Raw genomic sequence first — 20,144 nt, forward strand, 5'->3', positions numbered from 1 at the left:
CTGTGGCTGCTTGGATGCGAGACATAAGAGAGGAGCAGCCAGGGATGTCTCCCAGAGACACAGTGAACTGATGATGGAGGTATTTACTGAAGTAAAGCCTAAGGAGGAAGAGCAGGTGTGAGTAAGGCGACAATCCGAGAGTGAGGTGCGAGACAGATGTCCAGCCAGATCTGGAGCCCAGGAGAGAGTGAGGGACTGAGATTTGGGGCTGAAGTCTCCGGCAGATGAGGTCACCCATGGAGGCTTCCAGTGGGGAGAAATTAGACCAGGACAAAGGCTGGAGAAGGAGGTGTGGCCAGAGAAGTAGAAGAAACCAGGCTGAAGAAGATATTGGAGAGAGGGAAGGGTGAATGAAACTGCGTCTTAGGGAGGGTCCAGATGGGCAACCGTGTGGGTCCTGACTGGCTGCCACTGTGTGCCCCTTGCATGTGCTTGATCAGTCAGCAGCCACTTTCTGTCCCCGAGATAGAGGGTGGCAGTCAAGGTGGCTCTCATGGATGAGAGGAATTTGATCTGCATTTTGTAGAATCCACAAAGCCCCAGGGCCTCTCAGAATGTCACAATGAGGGGCGCCTGGGTAGCTTAGTGGGTAAAGGCCTCTGCCTTCGGCTCAGGTCATGATCCCAGGGTTCTGGGATTGAGCCCCGCATCGGGCTCTCTGCTCAGCAGGGAGCCTGCTTCCCTATCTCTCTGTCTCTGCCTGCCTCTCTGCCTACTTGTGATCTCTGTCTGTCAAATAAATAAATAAAATATTAAAAAAAAAAAAGAATGTCACAATGAAGGTAGAGGGGGCCTGGAGCCCCTGTCCTCCCCCCACCTCCCCTCGCCCCCAGCCCTCTGCAGCCATCCACTCTCTCTCAGGGAGCCCTCCATAACTGGACTGAACGGTGCCCTTTCCCAACCCTCAACATGCAGTTTCATAACTCCGCCTTTCTCAGAATACACCAGGCTGATGCTGGGTCATAGCATGTCTGCCTTTATTGATTTGTATCATGTAAACTGTCCCAGACAGGTGGTGAACTCAGGAAAAGGACATACAACCTGTCAGAACCTTTGCTTCTAGGGACACTCAGCAAACTGTTGTGTGCCTGTGTGTGTGCGTGTGTGTGTGTCGGGAGTCTGAGTATCCATGCCCTCTACATTCTCCCCAGCTCATCTCAGACCCACTTCTCCAGTCTTCTCCCTGGCTTCTCTTCAACCGCTTCCTTCTACCAGGAATTCCTCTTCTTCACCATCTGTCCAATCCTCCCCATCCTTCAAGGCCTGGCTCAAAGTCTGCCTCCTTTGAAACTGCTCACCACTCCACCATCACCACCACTCTCTGCCCTTCCTTCTCCACCATCCATCACTGACTGATCTTTAGTTAGATACATCTTTGTCTTGCCTGCCACCGGCATTTATGCATTTAATCCTTGTCTCCCAGGGACCGAGTCTGATTTACTTGTCAGCCCCATTGTATGCTAGTCCAGGGCCAGGTACACCGCTTAGGTCAAAGAAGATACTGGTTGGTGTGTGCAAGTCTGTGTGTGTGTGTGTGGTTATGTGCACATTTATCATCTGTGGTTCCTGAGAGATCTACAGGTGAACTGAATGTATATATTTTGTGTAGCCATTCATTTAGCCGTATAACATTTATTGAATACCTATAACTAGAATTCTGGGTGTTTGGGTTTATCACATGAACCTTTGTGTACTTTCTGTGTGTCTACGGGTGTGCAGTTTGTGGATGTGAACCCCGTCAGTGTATTGTATGGCATTTGGGGCATCTCTGTAATGTGCATATTTTGTGTGCAGGGGACATGTGAACTGTTGATAGTAGTGTACCGTGTGCAAAAACACCATCTTAAGAGTCAGAGACATGGGGTTTGGGCCCTGGCTCTGCCGTTGACTTGGATCTCATTCCAACCAAGTCATCAAACTCTCTGGGCCTCAGCTTCCACATTTCTAAGACAGGAAAGATAATATCTATGACCTTAGACATGTATACCTTCTAGAGGTCTATCTTGTAGGATATTATGAGCATGAAGGATGGGAATTAACCAGTGTGAAGTCCCCAGCACAGTGGCAAAGGGCAGGTACTGTGGGGTCCATTTCTGTGTGTGTGTGTGTGTGTGTGTGTGTGTGTGTGTGTGTGTGTGTGTAAACAATCCCGAGCCCAGTGAGTATTTAACCTGGGCTTCTAGACACCCTCTGCTCTCCATGCAGCCCCTGCTGGAGTGCCCTGGAGTCTGGAACTTTGATAAATCTAGAGTCTAAGTAGATGGAGGAGGGACACATCTCCGCTGGGAGCAGGACTAGGATTCAAAGCGGCTTCGAAGCAGCTTGAACTTGGACTTGTTGTACTTAGTGATGAGGTCCAGCTTGCTGTGGCCCAAGGTCAGCCGCTTCTCATCCCCAAAGAGACCATTGTTACTGCCATTGTGATGTCCACCTGTGGGGCCCCCGGGGAGGCCAGGCTCAGGTCCTTGCCTGGCACCCTGCAACTGATGATACTTGGTGATGAGGTCCAGCTTGCTGTGGCCCATGGTCAGCCGCTTCTCATCCCCAGAGCCCACTCCAGCCTTTCGAGCAGGGCTTGGTCTGGGGAGACCATTGGGCCCAGGTCCCTCGCCCCGGAATGGGCCAAACTTTGTGATGAGGTCCAGCTGGCTGTGGCCCAGTGTCCGTCGTCGCTCATCTTGACCCTGCTTGCCAGCTCTGGCTGAGGAGCTGGCTTCAGGAGGCACTCTGGAGCCCCCACCCTTGGGATACTGTGCCAGGAGGTCCAGTTGGCTGTGGCTGTGGTTCGAGGACAGCCTCTTGTCCTCTGGGGTTCGGTTGCCAGGTCTAGGGGAACCTGACTCAGGGGTACCCCCAGCACCCTGGGTCTGGGGCAGGAGATCCAGCTGGTTGTATCTCTGGTTTGGGGGCAACTTCCTGTCCTCTGGGGCCTGTTCTCCAGGCCAGGGGGAGCTTGAGTTGGGGTTAACCCCAGAATCAGGGCCTCCAGCTTCTCTGGCTCTGGGGAAGGGGACAAGGAGATCCAACTGGCTATGGCTCTGACTCAGAGACACCTTCTTCTCCTCCACTGTCTCCAGGGCTGTACCAGGTACCCAGCGACCTCGTTGGGGGCTACACTCCTGGCTTCCCAGAAGCCCATTCTCTGGGAGCCGGGACAGGGCTACAGCCCCCTGGGGGAAGGGGAGGAGGGGGCGTTGGCGAGCAAGCAGAGGTGACCCCACTGCTAGGGTTAAGGGACTAGCACCATTGTGGTTGAGGGCAGGAGAGGACTGGGACCATGGGGACGCCCCCAGCTTGCCTAGATTGGACCTGTAGAGCCCTAGCAGTGAGCCGTGGTTTGAGTCTGACAGCTGGCGTTGCAGAGAGGACTGGCCACTGGCCTCGCGGCGGGCAGGGCACAGGGATGAGGACACCACACCCGTGTCACTGCAGCCAGCACCTCCCGGTGGAGTGAGGTAAGAGGAGTGGCCCATCAGAGGTGAGCGTTTGATGCTGCTGAGGCTGGTGCTGGAGGGTGAGGAGGAAGTGGGGCTTGGCACAGCGGGCCTGAAGCCCAGGGCCGCTGGGGGAGGACACAGTGCCCTAGGAGACACGGGATCCTCGCCACCACAGAAGCCCTCCACAGGCCGAGACTCGGCATACAGACAGCGGAACTCTCGGTCAAAGTCTTCCACGATGCGGCCTCTCAGCTGTAGCACCATGCTAGTGTGGGCCTGGCTGCAAAGCCAGGTGAAGCTGGGGGCAGAGGGTTAGGGTCAGAAGGCCAAGTGCAGGACCCTGGGGTTAGGCAGGGGTCACAACCAGGGGAGGACATCAACCACACCTCCACCACCTTGAGGACCCAGCTGACGCAGAGCTCTGACTTCAGAGCTGAGCTTAGAGGACTTGGGCCCATGGTTCCCCATCTCAGGGCCTCAACTTGCCCATCTGTAAAATAGACTGGGGGTGAGATTCCCTGAAGTCTCCAGTTCTGAGGTACTATAGCCATTTTCTCTGCCAAAAGCACTAAAGCAATCCTTCCATGGGATGACCTCCTCCGGGGTCCAGCTTGGGGCTGTCTTGCTTCCCATACTATCTCCTGAGCCCAGTACTATGCCTGGCAGGGGGCAGCTGCTCAGTCTATGCTGGAAGGGATGGATGAGGGGAGGCCCATTCAAGCTGCCAGACCCCAGGCACCCTCACCAGCCAGTGGCACAGACCCCCGCCCCTTTCTGCGGGTCCCACATGCTCACCTGTAGCTGCCCGCCACCACCTGCTCACAGTCGATGACGACAAACTTCTCCAGGGCCTGCCCCGTGAAGCGACGGCCTGCCTTGCTGCAGTAAGTATCCCCACACGTGCTGCGCACACGCATATTCTAGGCCAAGGACAGAGGGAGGTTGGTTGTTGACCTTAAGACAATGGGACTCAAGCCCTGTCTAAATCCCACGCAGTCTCTAACCTTAAACAGCGAAGGGAACGCAGTTGCCCACTCCCCTCGACCCCCAATGTTTCCTGACCACCCAACTGACCCTTCTTCCCTCGCCAACTCCCCACCCCACCCCTTGGTTACTGCCCCTGTCCCTCACTGACCGGCAGGTGCCCCCCATTGAGGTCCATCTTGTAGCACATCTCCAGGAAGTGCCTGAGGTGCTCCTGGGCCAGAAGCAGGTAGACGGGGACACCACGCCGGCTCGAGGCCTCCATGAGGTCACATAGAAGCTCCATGTCAGTGAACACGTCCATCACCACGGCCACCACCTGGGGGATGTAAGGGAAACTCCGTCCTGCGCGGAACATTGCCCAGTGCAGGGCTAGGAACTGGGGTCCAGGAAAAGAGAATTCGGCTTAACATCGGGAGGCTGGAGCCTGGGAAAACATCTGGACTGAAAGGGCTTATTAACAACAACAGCTCTCCTTAACTGAGACACATGGAGGGTCCCCTGTTTTGAATGCCCAGAATCTGAAAGTTTCTACGTGCATATCTTTGAGGACAGAGTGTTTATCTGTCCTGAGCTTCTCAAAGAGGCCCAGAGCGGGAAAGGAGTCAGAAGCAGAACCGAGACCCTGATTCCCAATGTACCTCACACTCTCCCACTAGCTCCAGGGCTAGCTCTGTCGGCGGTTCCCTCCGCAAGAATTAGAGCTGCAAGCCAGTTATTGGGATCCTCAAGCCCTTTGCCAGACCTGCTTCAGTTTCCCTGTGAAGCTGCAGAGGTCTGGCATGGTTTCCCATACCCAGGGACTCCCTCACTTCCACCCACACCAGGTGGAACCAAGTTTTCTGCTCGGTCGTGGGGCTGGGGCTTGTGGTCTCCTCCTACAATGGACTGTCTCAGAGAAGCCCTGAAAAAAAATCCTTGCACCATCAAGCCCCCAATTGCCCCTTCTTCCTGTTGCGTACACATGCTGCGAGAGCGCCTCTCCTCGTCCAGGCTGAGTCAAGAGGTGCAAGACAAAGAGCCCCAGTTCTGGAGCCAGACAGAACAGGGTTCGAATCTGCACTCTGCTACTTGCTAGTGATGTGGACTTGGGCAAATTGCTTTACCTCTGGGGGCCTCAATCTCCTCATCTGTTAAATGGGGATAATGGGAGCTCTATGTCATAGTTCTGGGCGTTAGATGTGAAAATACTCCACACACGACAAGCACTCAACAAATGTTCCCTGCCTCCTGCCTGCTTAACAAACAAGGACCTTGGCCTACAAGAAAAGGAAACACTTCCCAAGGTCACTTGGACAGTCAGTGGCAGCCCAGAGTGGAAGCATGGCTCCTGGCCCAAATGATAGGGGTGGGGGGTCTGGATGGGGTTAAGGATCCCTCCTTGTCACAGGCCTGGCCAGGGGTCAGGGGAAGAAGGTCAGGTAGGGAAGATCAAAGGGACAGGAGTGACAACAGCAGCCACTTCACTAATAACCCCATTCCCAGTGCTAATCAAGCCTGGCCCTCCCCTGCCTGGGGCACAGGTAGGTTTGCCAGGGAGGCTCTGGAGGTAACCGTGAGATTCCCAACGTGCTGGCTCCTGATCTCTGCAGCTGGCACCCTCTGGGCTGCTCCCCAGACAAAGACATGGAGTCTAACTCACCTCAAATCCTTCTTGGAGTCATCTGATCCATGCCCCTGCCTCCTGAGTCGGAGATCAGGGCTCGGGAATGAGGCCATGTCTGTGGCTGGAGCCTTCCTAGGTACTGACCACCAGTACCAGCTCTTTTCCTTCTCTTTCTCCTGAGCCCCTAATCCCCAAACCTGAGCCCAGAAGCCTCCATTCCTCTTCCCTTTGGGTGCAAAACAGAAAGCCCAGCCCTCCAATGCCATGCTGTGGCCCAGGCACCAGTGCCCCTTCCCTGCTCCCAGCCCAGCTGCAGATGCAGTGGGTGAAGGGTGAGGTGTGGCTGGTGATAGGTCCTAGAAGGCAGCGGCCTCCCCCTAAACTATCTATTTCACTAACTGACACTGGACCTCCCTGAACAAGTTCCAGCCCCTCTCTGGCCTCAGTTTCCTGCTCTGAAAGTCAAGGTGGTGACTCAAATGTTCACAAGGCTGGAGTCTTAGTTTGGGATCATAAACCTTTTTGAGACTCTGATAAAGACCAAGAACCTTCTCCCAAGAAAGATGCAGAGGATCTCTCCCTGTAGTATACACAGTCGTGCGTGCATATCCAGCGTGTTCGTGGTCGAATGATCTTGAGTGCCAGGCAGTTACCAAGGTAAGTAAAACACATGCCCACCCTCCAGAGTGGAGGTTCTAGTCCAGTGCTGTCCCTAGGCTACTGTATGGCCTTGGGGTTGATCCCTTTCCCCCCCTGGGCCTCAGTTTCCACATCTGTGAAATTAATGCCAGAAGAGATAAGGCCCTTACCGTGCGGGCCTGGCTGAAGAGAAAACGCAGAAGGTCCTTGATGTTCTTGGCCTTGTCCCGCTGGAAGTGGACCACAGCCTGGGTGGGGCTGAAGCCTGTGGCCTGTGGAACCTCAGGCCAGCCCAAGTCCAGGTCTGGGGGGTCAACGTCGGAGGCCATGGGGAAGTAAGTGCCTGAGGTGACTTCAGAGAGCAGGCTGAGGCGGTCAGGCCCTGAGGCTTCTGGTCCCTGGGCCTCGCTGAGCTCAGGGGCCCCATGCACATGGCTGGTCATGTAGTCCATGTCCAGAGCGCTCAGGAAGGGCAGCTCCCGCTCCTCGGAGATGACCCGCAGGTAGGCAGCTTCTCCCCGCTCCAGAAGGGCATCGGCTGCCAGCCGGGCCGCCTCACTGTGCTGGAGCACCAGCGGTGAGGCCTCCCGCCACCACGGCCGCTTCAGCTCCTCCACCCGGCTCCGCAGGGCTCCTGCCATGCCCTGGGCTCCCAAGTCCCCCGGCCCAAGGCTTCCAAACATGCCTGCCCACCGGCTGCCCTCACCCTCCAGCAGGTTCCATGGCCTGCACCCCGGGGCTGGCTGCAGCAGGAGAAACACACTAACAGAAGCACTGCCTGCCCGCCCGCCCTCTATGTGCCAAGGCCCCCAACCTGTTGCTACTCTAAGTCAGAGCCACGCTCCGCCCCATTGCCCCTGGCCTCTAGAACTTGTCAGGTCAGCCTCACCTGTCTGCCTGTTGTTGAGACTCGCCCGCCCAGGGAAATGGCGGGGCCAGGCCCTTAGCACACACTCCTGCCCACCCCCACCCTGGCCCCACCCCGGCATCATCTGCTCCATCCCCACCAGCCTCCTAGCAAGTTTCCTCCAAACCCTCACCTTCCAGAGCCCCCAAGAAGGTTGGCTTATGATCCAGACGGACCCAGGCATTCTCGGGGATACGCGTGCACACACACACACACATCATACACACCAGGGTGGACAAATGACTCAAGACATGGAGACAAAGGCGTGAACACACAGGAGACAGGCTGACCCACGGACAGCTGACACATGGATGTGAAGTACAGGCTGACATACTTAGACCGCACATTTTGATCAAACTCATGTAAGCAAACCCGAATGCTAATTCAGAGATTAGCCATAACCCCAACCCATGGTGTATCCTTGGTATCCCAAGCCTTGATATGCCTGCACACAGGCCCTAAATAAGAATCAGAGTGTCACAGAGAACTGTCAACATCACCTGTCTGTCCCGCATCTGGGCCTCTCTGCTCCCATTATGGCTCTGCCACACTCTACCTCCATTACTGCGACCCCCATCCTGGCTCTGAGCCCACTCTCCAAGGGCTTAGAGCAGGGGCTTTCACCCTAGTCCCCAGGAATAGTGGGGAAATGTTCAAATGCAGATCCCCAAGCTCCAGCCATCTGAGATTCAAATCCAGAAAGTCTGAGTAAGTTTCCGGAGCCTGCTTTTTATATTTATACTTACCCTGGCACACCTGGGGCAGTGGGCCTAGGCCCATTCCTGAGAAACGCTGTTCCAGATGGCTAAGTTTCTGACACCCTCCATTTCAGGGATGCTCCTGGCCTGCTGTGGGCCACACCGCAGCCTTCCTCCCCAACTCAGGGGCTGAGTATTAAATGTTAGTAAGAGGGGAGGCTGAATGGCTCATTGGGTTAAAGCCTCTGCCTTTGGCTCAGGTCATGATCCCAGAGTCCTGGGATTGAGCCCTACATCGGGCTCTCTGCTCAGCGGGGAGCCTGCTTCCTCTCCTTGCTTCTCTGCCTTCTTATGATCTCTTTCTGTCAAATAAATAAAAATCTTTTTAAAAAAAATGTTAGTAAGAAAGGTTTCAGAGGATGGGGGCAACTTCAAGGTCGGGAGGCAAACAGAGTAGGCAGGTTTCTTTTCTCTGCCCATGAAAAAAGACCAGAGTCCTCAGTAGCCTAAGAGGCTTTGTTCTAGAGAAGAGGAGTCAGCAGATGGCGGTTAGTTTAGGATGCAGGCCAGGCAGACGTGGCCACAACAGTGCACAGTGTCAGCTCGAGGTATCCCCCTTCTGAGAAAGAACGAGCTCTGATGAGGACGGCCTGGAGGGCAGAAGAGCAAACACCTGTATAAGGTATATAAGGTGTAAACACCTTGTATAAGGTCTCACAACCTTGTATAATACTGATTGCCCTTGCTTTATCTGGCCTGTGATCATGTTCAGACCAGATGCAGGTCCTTATGTCTACTGAGCCTCACGTAGGGCCCCTCACATTCATGGCAGGGGGCAGAGAGATTTAGGGGTTCCTGTGTCAAGCTGAGCCCTGGGACCAAAGATGAATGGGGCTGGAGCTTTGTCTTTGAGGAACCTTAGAAGGGAGGAGCCCTGGGGTCAGTGTAAGGCCAGGAGGTGAAATGCTGGGCCATTCCACCACATTCCAGGGGCAGGGGCAGAAATTGGAGCACCAGGGGCTCTAAGGAGGCCCCTCCCTAGGGGAGGGGAGGCCGCGTGAAGGGTGGGCGGTTGAGTAAGCAAAGCCAGACCGTAGGAGGGTAATGAGCTGTGGGGGGGTATCCAAGGAGGCAGGCCTTCATTAGGGCCTTATCTCCAGATTTGTTGAGGGGGAGAACCGGGGCCTTATCTGGGTTGGAGAAGCGCTCCTGGGAGGGGAGGCAGCACGCTCCCGTGTTTATCCCTCGGTGTTTACACATCTATCTGATGAGACCTATTTTGGGCTTTTTAAAAATTATTTTTAATTGTGGCAAAATACAACATAAAGTTTACCATCTTAACCATTTTCAAGCCTACAGTTCAGTAGCACGTAGTACATTCATAGTTACCCAACCATCACCACCATCCATGGCCAGAACTTTTTCATCTTCCCCAGTCGAAACTCTGTACCCTTAATTAAACACCAACTCCCCATTCCCTCCTCTCCCCCAGCCTCTGGCAACCACCACTCTACTTTCTGACTCTATAGATATGACCACGCTAAGCATCTCATCTAAGTGGAATTGTGTGTGTGTGTGTGTGTGTGTGTGTGTGTGTGTGTGTGTGTGTGTGTGACGGGCATATTTCACTTAGCATAATGTCCTCTGGGTTCATCCATGTTGGAGCTGAAGTCAGAACTTTCTTCCTCTTTAAGACTGAATAATATCCCATTGTGGGTAGTAGACCACACTGCGTATCCATTCATCATGCTTGGGTTGTTTCCACCTTCTGATTATTGTGAATGCTGCTGCTTAAGTGTGGGTGTACAAATTTGGCTCTAGATTTTTGTTTATTTCCTTCCATGGCCATGTTTGTATTTGATTCTCTCTCTCTTGGCTGCCTGGGTGGCTCAGTGGGTTAAGAGGCAGGTCATGATCCCAGGGTCCTGGGACTGAGTCTTGCATTGAGCTCCCCTCTCAGCAGAGAGCCTGCTTCTCCCTCTCCCTCTGCCTGCTGCTCTACCTACTTGTGCGCTCTCTCAAATAAGATCTTTTAAAAAATCCTCTCTTTTTTAAGATCTTATTTGAGAGAGAGCACGAGTGAAGGGAAGGGACACAGAAAAAGGGACAAGCAGACTCCCCATTGAGCAGGGAGTCTAATGTGGGATATGGGGGCTTGATCCCAGGACCCCGAGATCACAACCTGAGCTGAAGGCATACGCTTAACCAAAATGAGCCACCTGGGTACCCCCTAATCTTTTTTTTTTTTTTTTTTTTTTTTTTTTTAGCAAGCTCTATGCCCAGTGTGGGACTTGAACTCACAACCCGGAGATCAGGAATTACATGCTCTACAGACTGAGCCAGCGACGCACCCCTAAGATTCTATTTTGGTAAGAAAAGAGAGAGAGAGAGGAAGGGAGGAAGGAAGGAAGGAAGGAAGGAAACAAACACTGAATATTGGTGATTTCATATGGCCCAACTCAACGTATGCACATATGCCCATGCATAACCTTATGTACCTGTGCACGTCTGTAAGCGTATGCACTGTCTCTGATGTTTGCATGTCTGCTTGGCTGTTTTTAAGTAATCATTTGTCAGTGTGTGTTTACCTGTGCACGTGTCAGTGTCTGTGCACTTGTGTGCACGTCTGGGTGCAGAGCTATCTGTGTGCATGAGTGTCTGGGCAGTAGTGGAGGTCTCGGACCCCAACCCTGGAATCTGGTAAAGGGAGCTCACCGGAGAAAGGCAGGGATGCACAGATTGAAGTGACAAGGGCCCCAAGGTATCCCTGACATCCTGATCCTGAAAGCCTGCAAATCAAATCAAACTCCCCAGGTGGCAAGACTGGCCACCCTTCCTCCTGGCTGACCGGGTAAAGGGCCATGGGAGGGGAGAGGGGTGTATCCTGGCCTCCGGGCTGGGCCTCAGGCGGAGACCCAACGCGAAAGATAGCAAAGCCCAGCCCCTGGCTGCAGTGTGCTGGCACGGGCCCCTTAATAACTGTTATTAAAAGGACGAAAAATACTGTCACGTCCAGGAGATGTGTCAGGCGCCTGCCTGGCATCATTCTGCCATCCTGGGGGCCATTTAGCCCTGTCTGTTGTCTTTTTTTTGTTGTTGTTAAGATTTTACTTATTTATTTGAGAGCGACACACAGCGAAAGAAAGGGAACACAAGACGGAGAGGGAGGGGGAGAAGCAGGTTTCCCATGCAGCCAGAAGCCCGATGCGGGGCTCTATCCCAGGATCCTGAGATCATGACCTGAGCCAAAGGCAGACGCTTAATGACTGAACCACCCAGACACCCTGTCTGTCGTCTCCTATAAGGCAAGAGGCGCCTGGACAGGTGATTGTCCCATTAGGGATGGTAGGAGCAGGGGATGGGCTGTAGATGGTCAGTTGCAGGCTGCTCCCATGCCAACACTGCCACATACATTTCATGTGGCACTTCTGGGTCACTGGAGACAACATTCCCTGGTCGAGCCGCCAGGGATAGGAGAGCCATGGTGCGCCCAAATCCCTTGAATCAAGGTGAAGTGATGTGGGAGTTAAAGACCCAGGAACATGCGGTGAGGGGTCCCCGAGCTAGATAGCAAAGGATGAGAAAGACTGGAGGTTGTGCAAAATGACAAGCAGGACAATCCCAGGAGGAGGACTAGAGGGGCGAGGGTACGGCTGTGAAGGAAGATGGGGGCGGTGGGAAAGGCCGTCTGGAGCCACACTCCGCAGAGGGCCCAGCTAAGTTGTTGGCTCTCATTGTACAGACCATGTGCAAGGCTGGCAAGATTCCTAGAGCTGTGTTTTAGGATTATTTACCAAGCAGCCCCCGAGGAGGAGAGTGGCCCGAAGCACTAGACTCCCACTAACAACCCAGATGGGTGTGGTCCTCTGTTCTTGAGCACCGCACAGGCCTTCAGGAGCCCCCACACCCACCCCCGGCTCTGGAACATAATGGGTACCTTGAACAATCACAACTCTTGAATCACCTTCGCTATCTGTAAAATGGGACCAACATCACCTCTTTCACCAGGTCTTTGAGAGGAATAAATGGGCTCTTCTATGGGAAGTGCCTGAGAGGAATAGTTCAGTACGTGCTGGATTCGAGAGCTTTCTCAGGCCATGAAAGGGTGGGTGCTTGGTGGAGGCCTGAAGACACATGAAGCAGCAACCAGAGGCACTCCCCTCGTCAGTTGCTGCCCTTTCTAGACCGAAGGCCGGCTCTGAATGTGAACATGGCCCTCTGGCTGTGTCCGTGGAGTGTGGCTCTGAGATTTGGTCTCTTATTCCGGTTCAGAGGAGGCAAGGTCCTCTCCTCACTCTCCTACACAGATGAGCATTCTGGCAGGCAGATCACGGGAATGAGGATTTGGGCGTTCTATCTTGGACAGGTAGCTATGTCTGGGTTCTAGCCTGCAAACCTTGGGATGACGGCGTCTTCCTTCCCTCAACCCCCCTCTAGCCATTCATTCACCTATCCCATGGATGGGGGGAGACTTGTCCCCACTAGTGTTTCCATACAGGGAGGGAATTCCCACTCCACTTTCCTGGAGGGGGGCGGTGTGAGAGGACTGCCCCCCTCCCTTTTCTCTTCACTCAGCCTTCCAGTCCAAGGGAGGAGGCTTGTCTGGTGGCATGGAAGGTGGCTGAATCCTTCTGCTCCACCCCCAACCCCTTCTCTCTTTTTTTTTTGTTCTGTTGTTAGGCAAAGACAGCATATTCTTCATTGATCTACAGGGTAAACTTTTAGAGGAAGTTCTGTCCCTATAACGAGGAGGGAGAGGTCTGCTCCTTGGGGGGTATGGAGGCGAGCATGGTTAGTTTTAAGAGGTTTTGGGGTTTTTTTTTGGTTTTTTGTTTTTTTTTTTTTAAAGATTTAGGGGCGCCTGGGTAGCTCAGTCAGTTAACCCTCTGCCTTCTGCTCAGGTCATGATCCCAGGGTCCTAGGATCGAGCCCCACATCGGGCTCTCTGCTCATCGTAGAGGCTGCTTCTCCCTCTCCCTCTGCCTGCCGTTCCACCTGCTTGTGCTCTGTCAGATAAATAAAATCTTTTTTTTTTTTTTAAATAAAGATTTATTTACTCATTTTAGACAGAGAGTGCCCGTGCACAAGAGCCAGGGGAGGGGCAGAAGGAGAGAAAGGAGGAGAGAAGCAGACTCCTGGCTGAGCGTAGAGCCTGACGCTGGGGCTCAATCCCACAAACCCGAGGTCATGACCTAAGCTGAAATCAAGAGCTGGACAATCAGCTAACTGAGCCACCCAGGCACCCCAAGTTTTAGGTTATTAACAACCACATTTGACCAGAGTAAAAACTACATTCTTTAATCAGATTTGTCAGAAATATTGGTAAAAAACCAGTTTTCATGTCTGTCTGTCTCTTATGTCTTATTTCTCAGTTCATTTTGAACTTGGGAGGAGATATTATCTAATGATCTCTTAAGCCCCCAACATTACTGGTCCAGCTTCCTCACCCTCCCCATCCTACCCCAACCCCTCCTCTCCCTCTGTCCATCCAGTTCATCCAACATGTATTTAATGCCTCTTTTAGGCCAGCACTGTGGTCCCAAAGATGAGTAAGACTTGGTCTCTGCCCTGGAGGAACTCACAGTTTAGTGGGGAAGGAAGACTCATAAATAATTATAAGCCACAGGTTAAGCCAAGGTATAAACCAAGTGCTTTGAGGTTTATAGCTCATGACCCATTCTAGAACCTTAGAGGAACCATGTCTCCACCTCCCCATCCCCAACGAGGGTACAGCCCTGCGGCAGGCTTTTTCTCAGATGGTGACTGGGAGGTGAAGGAGCCATTTCTGTCAACAGGGAGAGAGAAATTTAGGGAAGAAACAAGCCAGCACAGGCCTGTGGCTCTAGTTCACAACTGTGAAACCTTCAGTGAGCCTCTCAGGACCACAGCCTCCCATGTGTGATGTTAAGAAGGCTGGGCTAGAGGTCTCCAAGTCTCTTCCAGCACTCATATATTCCATCACCTCCCCCCCCCCATCACTTTTTGATATTACAGGTCAGTACTTGAAGACTCCCTTCCTGGGAATTCTCCAGTCAGGATCTCTAGGACCTTCTCTCCCCTTAGTAGTGAATAGGTTCACCGGCATGGCTTGAGGGAAGTCTTCTGGAAGCCACAGATGATTTGTGATGGCTGGTTAACACAGGGGCAGGGGTGAATGGGCACAGGATCATGGCCAGGGGCTTGGCTTACCCCTCCCTAAGCCCAAACCCAGTGGTGGGGGTGGGCAAGGCATAGTGGGTTGCTGTGGGATGGCTGTAAGAGGGCAGAGCCAGAGTAAGTAGGGGAGGACTGCTCCCAAGGGAAGAGTTCAAATGTTTTGGGACGGTCTTGTTCTCTGCCCACAGACCTGCCAGCTCCCCCCCACCCCGCCTTCCTTTCCCCTTCACCTCAATGGCCGATAATTCTAGGTTCCCTGGGCATCGAGACCAGCATGGACTGGTCTTTCCCCCCCAGCCCTCACCTCAGAAATCCCTTGTCACCATCTGGCCCCAATCTCTGGTCATAGGAAAAAGTTCCCTCCCTCCCTCCAAAGCCAGGCTCTTGTTCTCAAGGCCAGGCTCCCACTTCCAAAGGGATCTAATGATTCCTAACATTTACGGGGGTCTCCTACTCCACTGAGTGCTTTACAGCAGGTCTCTGTCCTTACCCAGAATGCCTGCCAGCTGCAGAGTTACCCAGCTTTCCCCCTACTCGTGGCCCCACCCAGCTCTCCTGCAACCTCCTCACCCCCATGCACATCTTCAGCCTTCTTCCATTCTGCAAAAAAAGTGTAGTTCTTACCCTACTCTCCTAACTCCTGCCCAATTTTTCTCCATTTCTTTTCAGCTAGGCACCTACCAAGATATCACAGCCACTGCCATACTGTGCCTTCTCAACCCTTTGCAATCTCTGCATTCTCTCAAAAAGTCTTGTTCCTGTAATATTCTAAAGCCCGAGCCTCAGTTACTTACTCCCTGGCCCCGACTCTGCAGCATGCAGCATTAAGAACGTCCTCCTTCTGGAAGCTTCCTCTCCCTTGACTTCTACTCCAGTCTCTATTTCCTGTGCTGGTTCCTGCTCTTCCTGCTTCTCCCCACCCACTCTACCCTCCTGTCCCCACACCACCTACCCTGGGATGCTTTCTCCCACACCCATCCTAGTCCCTGGCCATTTCACCTCTGGGAGCTCATCCATTTTCGTGACTTCAAGTGCCCCTTCTACATGAAAGACAAAGCCAAAATCCTTAGCCCCTCCACCCTAATCACCCCGACATCCAGCTCCTCTCTTGCCCTCCCTGGGGAACCTTCCACCAGACTGGCTCCCATACAGATACAACCAACACACACCAAAAGCAATGCAGTAGGGTTCAAGACAGGAGACTGGTCAGCTTTGCTACAGGGCCACTTTGTACCAGTTTGGGGCTTCTTCTCAGTGGACCTGTTCCCCTATTGCATGATGGGTGCAATAATCCCCGCCCTGTCTGTCCCATAGCATAATGTGGCACTTGGAAAAAAAACACAGTACAGGGCTTTTTTTTTTTTTTTTTGAGCTTCCGTCTTCTGCCTGACATTGCCATCTCCTGGTTCCCAGGAGAGCTCCAGATGGCTTTCTACAGGCTGTATGTGCAGGGAGGTATCAAAGTCCCCAGGACTTCTCTGCAATGTCTCTGGGGTTGAACTTCCCTCTGAGTTCCTACAATCACCCCCCAGCCCCTCAAGCCTAGATGGCTGGTTCCTGACTGAGCCGATCTACCTTGCACACGGCTGTACATCTTCACCCCCAGCAGGTCTCTGTCCTTCCCCAGAATGCCTGCCAGCTGCAGAGTTACCCAGCTTTCCCCCTACTCGTGGCCCCACCCAGCTCTCCTGCAACCTTTTCTGCCCTTAACAAACCACTCAGCTGGTCCACTTGAGTCTGAAGAAGCTTCCTATTCTGTGCCGTCCCCCAAGCAGCTCCCCATTTCCTGTTTTTCTTTCCACCCACCTAAACCTTGCCCATCCTCTCTGTCCCGACTCCCTTCGAGACTCTTCTGAGGTCTAACCCCCTTGTTCTGATTTTTCCTGTTAGTACAAGAACGTGTCCACACAAGCCCACGTAGCTGGAGTATCACTGAAGGCATCCTTTCACTTTTTAACTGTGTAGCACATGGTCCTTTTCTCCATCCAGCACTCCTTCTCTGAAACTAAGCGCACTGGACTTGGGAGTTCTGCACCGTCCCCCCCCCCCACCCGCCCCAGCTTCATGTAACTTCCCTCAATGAAGGAGGAGCTTAGTAACACCACACAGATTTGTCACTGAAGATTAAAACAGAAAACAAGTAAAAATACCAAGCAGTGTCTGACACAGAACAGAAATGCAAAAAATACTGGCTGAACTGGGGCCTTGGCTTTAATCTCAGCTTGATGTAAGAAACAGTAATCGTTTATGGTTCTCAAACTTACAGGCAAAACTGAAATCTTAGAGATATTATTCACTGCAGTGTTTGGTGTTTCTCATTTAACATCCCTATAATACATTCTTCTCTGAAACATTTCTTCTGGTGAATAAGTATACTTTCCTTTATGTGACAATGAGAACGCTTAGAACTTTCTCCCATTTCTGCCTTTGATTATACTCGGTTGCAGATTTCCTTGCTGACCTGTGGGGGGCAGTGTGGGATGGGGAGAGAGCAAGGGCCCTGCGGTTGGAAGATGGGGACTGGGGCACACTGGGCCCCTTCTTCCTGAAGCTGGATAACCTCAGCCTTGGTCCCCTCACAGGGGTTAAGAATGATGAGGATACCTATTTTACAGGACCACTGAGATAATATCTTGAAACTACTTTATAAATTACCCAAAAAATCCCATGAAAATTGGTTATTTAGCGGTACAGGTTTTCTGACATGATTATTTCCCTTTCCCACCTCTCAATACTTGCATCTTATCTTTTAAACTTTGTCCTAATCATGTTGTAGTTTTACAATAACTGTGTCTTTTGATTTGCTGTGATCCTTTCTGAAAGTAAAAATAAATGACAAATTTATTTCTAAAGAGCAATCTCCCTGAGGGCAAAAAATGCCCTTCACTTGTTTTGTGTAATAACAATTTTCAGCAGAAACATGTATAGCTACAGGGACGCCTTGCTGGCCCTGTCAGTGGAGCATGAGACTTTCGGTCTGCAGGTTTCGAGTTTGAGCCCCACATTGGTGTGGAGATTACTTTAAAGAGGGAGAGAGAAAAACATGTAGCTACAGAATGAACATTTAGCTTTCGTGCCTATGCAACGGCCAGTGGAGGTACTTTGTACTGAATTGTTAAAATAAGCTGAACTGCAGGTCAGAGAATGATCCAGAAAGGGACTTTTTCGTGGGGCTTGTACTGATAATTGACGGATGATCTAATCATACATTCCTTCTTTCATTGGTCCAAGCCTATACTGATGCCCATTGTGAGCCAGGCGCTCCTGGGGCACTAGAAAAAGCTCCTGGGGCACAAAGGTGACTGACCCAAACACAGTGCCCGCTCTGAAGGAGCTCACAGTGCAGGAAGGAGGGTGGGGAGGTCAGCCACAGTTCGCCTCTGGGGCGGACCAGGCTGGGTGGGGGAGGTAGGCCTGAGCGCACACAGGGGGTTTCTCTAGTCAGATGGGCAAGCAAGGACTCCAGGTAGAGGAAACATACAGGGTGATCACTTCAGGTAACCCCAAGTGGTCCAGTTTGGTTAGAGAAGAAAAGAATTAGAGACTCAGAACACAAGAACAGGTCAAATTAAGATGAGCCTGGCAGCCTCCAGGAGCCTGGATTGTATCTTGAAGGGGAAAGGAGGTGTGTAGTGGGGGAAAGACGCCAACAGTCTGGAAGTGAGGGCTTTGGGACATCCCCAACCTGAGAGCTCCAATTCGGTTCTTTCAAACACAGGTCCGTGTTACAAGCTGTGCTGTCTGACGAGTACTTGGCTTACAGAGACACGACCCGGCTCTGCAGGCAGACATATTCATAAACGGCCTTTGTGGACAGAGGCCAACTGGGATGTTGAGAAGGAGAGTCAAGTTCTGGACCCGGGCTGGACTCCGTGACCTCTAAAGCTTCTTCTCAATCTGCAGTTCCGTGATTCTCCAGCAAGCCCAGTAGCTGAACTGTGCTATGGGCTGGGATCTGTGGCTGGGGAGCTGCCCTGGGCAGCAAATGGGTTAAGGCTCAAATAACTTTTATATATGAATTAATGTGTGGAGCTGGGAGCCAAAATCTGTTCCATTAATTTTTCCATCCATTCCAGGAGCAGTTAGGTACACACAGTAAAGTTTATTTTGGTGCATGGTATACTTCACTCCATTAAAAATAAATTAATCAGCAAATTCCTGCCTGGCTCAACTCTGGTTTATGTAAATAGTGCCCAGCTGTAATGAGTTACAAGGTGTTACTATCTCACACACACAGAGGGGGCTTCACTCTAGAACTCCGCTCGCAACAAAAGCATCTTAAATAAACTCAGAGAAGGCGGTCTGATTTGTAATGTTTTCACAGAAGTGGGATATACCTCACCCATATAGAATTTCTTTATATGACTCATTTTATAGCAAGTTAAATGAAGGAAGTTTGATGGGGGAAGGAGGGGCATTATGGTTCCCCGCCCCCTGTCTTTAATTCAAAGATTAAGTCCCCCAAGAGCTGACCCACGCTTGGGAAGGAGGGGACTGACCCCCAAGTGCACAGACTAAGCTGGCTCTGCAGCACACGCTCCAGAAGCTGGGATGGGGCTAGAAAGCTGGGCATGGGGCTGGGCCCTGGGTTGGGTCGAAGAAGCCAGAAAGCATCTCTTCTTCTCCTCGGTATCTCACATAAAGGGAGTCAAGAGAGGAAAGACAAGCATGTTCCTCCCCCTCATTCAGTGGGGAAGTGTTCTTGGGGCTTCTTTCCAAATAGCGCAGGATGTGACAAGCCCCAGGGCTTCTGGGTCCCAGACGATGGAGCCTGGCAAGGCTATGGCTTGGCCAGAACAGGGACATCTTCATGAACTGGAGACAAAAGCAGCAGCAGACCCTGTTGCCCGCCTGTCTCTAACTGAGCTGGGGGGCGGTCCTCAGCTTATGGCAACTGCCATCTCAGGTAAGTCTCTAAAAACCCGGGAATAAAGAAGAGCCATGGCAGAGATAAGTCTTTCTTTTAATGGCCAACTCAACCCCATGGCTCAAAGCCGGAGGAGAGAGCATGGTTACCCGTCTTGACTCAGCAGCACGCCAAACTGCCTCTTGGCCACGGTGGGCTCTTGGTGGAAGTGTCCCCTTGCTAACCTATCCCCATCCCTCTGCGGCCTTTGGGGAAAGCTGTCAATCACATCGTTACTGGAGGGGACCAGAGGAGAGTGTGCTGGGGAGCTCTCGCTCCAGGCTTCTCCTGAGGGGGAGGATACCTCAGAAGAGCTAAGGGTTTTCCCGGCATTGTACCCCACCAGGTCAGACTCCTGGGCATACTAAGAGGAAAATCAATGCAAATGGGGCCAGGTATTTGACAGATGCTGTTCACAGGTCAGTTCAGGCCACTTTCTGCAGGGTTCTGAGCCAAACAAGCACCTCTCTCCTGGCAGTTCCTCAAAGCCAGCTGGCCAGCTGTGCAGAGACATCAGCCCATCAGAGACCCTCGTCGTTATAACTCGGGGAATGAGGCCTCAGGATGCTCTGAGGATTCTTCTCCACAAGAGGGCGCCAGCTCACCTCCCCTGTCAGCAGCAGATCCTCCCCATTCATGGAGTCCAAGTACTGCATCTGCAACAGAGGGAGCGGGAAACAGAGGACAGGGACAAGGGCAGGAGAGATGTAAGATGGCATTAAGGAAACAGCTTTCGAATGGTGAGGACGGGGAGGGGCTCTGGGGGATTGGGTCCAACCATCCCAGCTCCCAGGACAGCAGGTCTCTGATC

The 20,144-nt window shown here is 52.4% G+C and overlaps 3 protein-coding genes across 5 annotated transcripts in view; all 3 read right to left on the reverse strand.

Annotated features, from left to right (window-relative positions):
• Nucleotides 1–20,144, reverse strand: part of TRPC4AP (transient receptor potential cation channel subfamily C member 4 associated protein) — a 265,655-nt gene that overhangs the window by 189,961 nt on the left and 55,550 nt on the right. The gene's annotated exons all lie outside the window — the stretch shown is intronic.
• On the reverse strand, nucleotides 2,128–7,349 carry FAM83C (family with sequence similarity 83 member C; the record flags this gene model as incomplete). Its single annotated transcript, XM_082747176.1, has 4 exons — nucleotides 2,128–3,735; nucleotides 4,233–4,357; nucleotides 4,573–4,740; nucleotides 6,837–7,349. The coding sequence occupies 4 exons, from the start codon at nucleotides 7,347–7,349 to the stop codon at nucleotides 2,295–2,297; spliced, it is 2,247 nt and encodes a 748-aa protein (XP_082603302.1). The 3' UTR covers nucleotides 2,128–2,294.
• The window catches only part of UQCC1 (ubiquinol-cytochrome c reductase complex assembly factor 1), a 97,282-nt gene continuing 95,647 nt past the window's right edge, over nucleotides 18,510–20,144 (reverse strand). For all 3 annotated transcript variants that reach the window (XM_082746168.1, XM_082746166.1, XM_082746167.1), the window contains one exon: nucleotides 18,510–19,989. In XM_082746168.1, coding sequence (XP_082602294.1) covers nucleotides 19,855–19,989 — 135 coding nt within the window. In that variant the 3' untranslated portion in view covers nucleotides 18,510–19,854. The remainder of the gene's footprint in view (nucleotides 19,990–20,144) is intronic.

The sequence above is a fragment of the Mustela nivalis genome, assembly GCF_964662115.1.
Source record: "Mustela nivalis genome assembly, chromosome: 8".
Lineage (NCBI taxonomy): Eukaryota > Metazoa > Chordata > Mammalia > Carnivora > Mustelidae > Mustela > Mustela nivalis.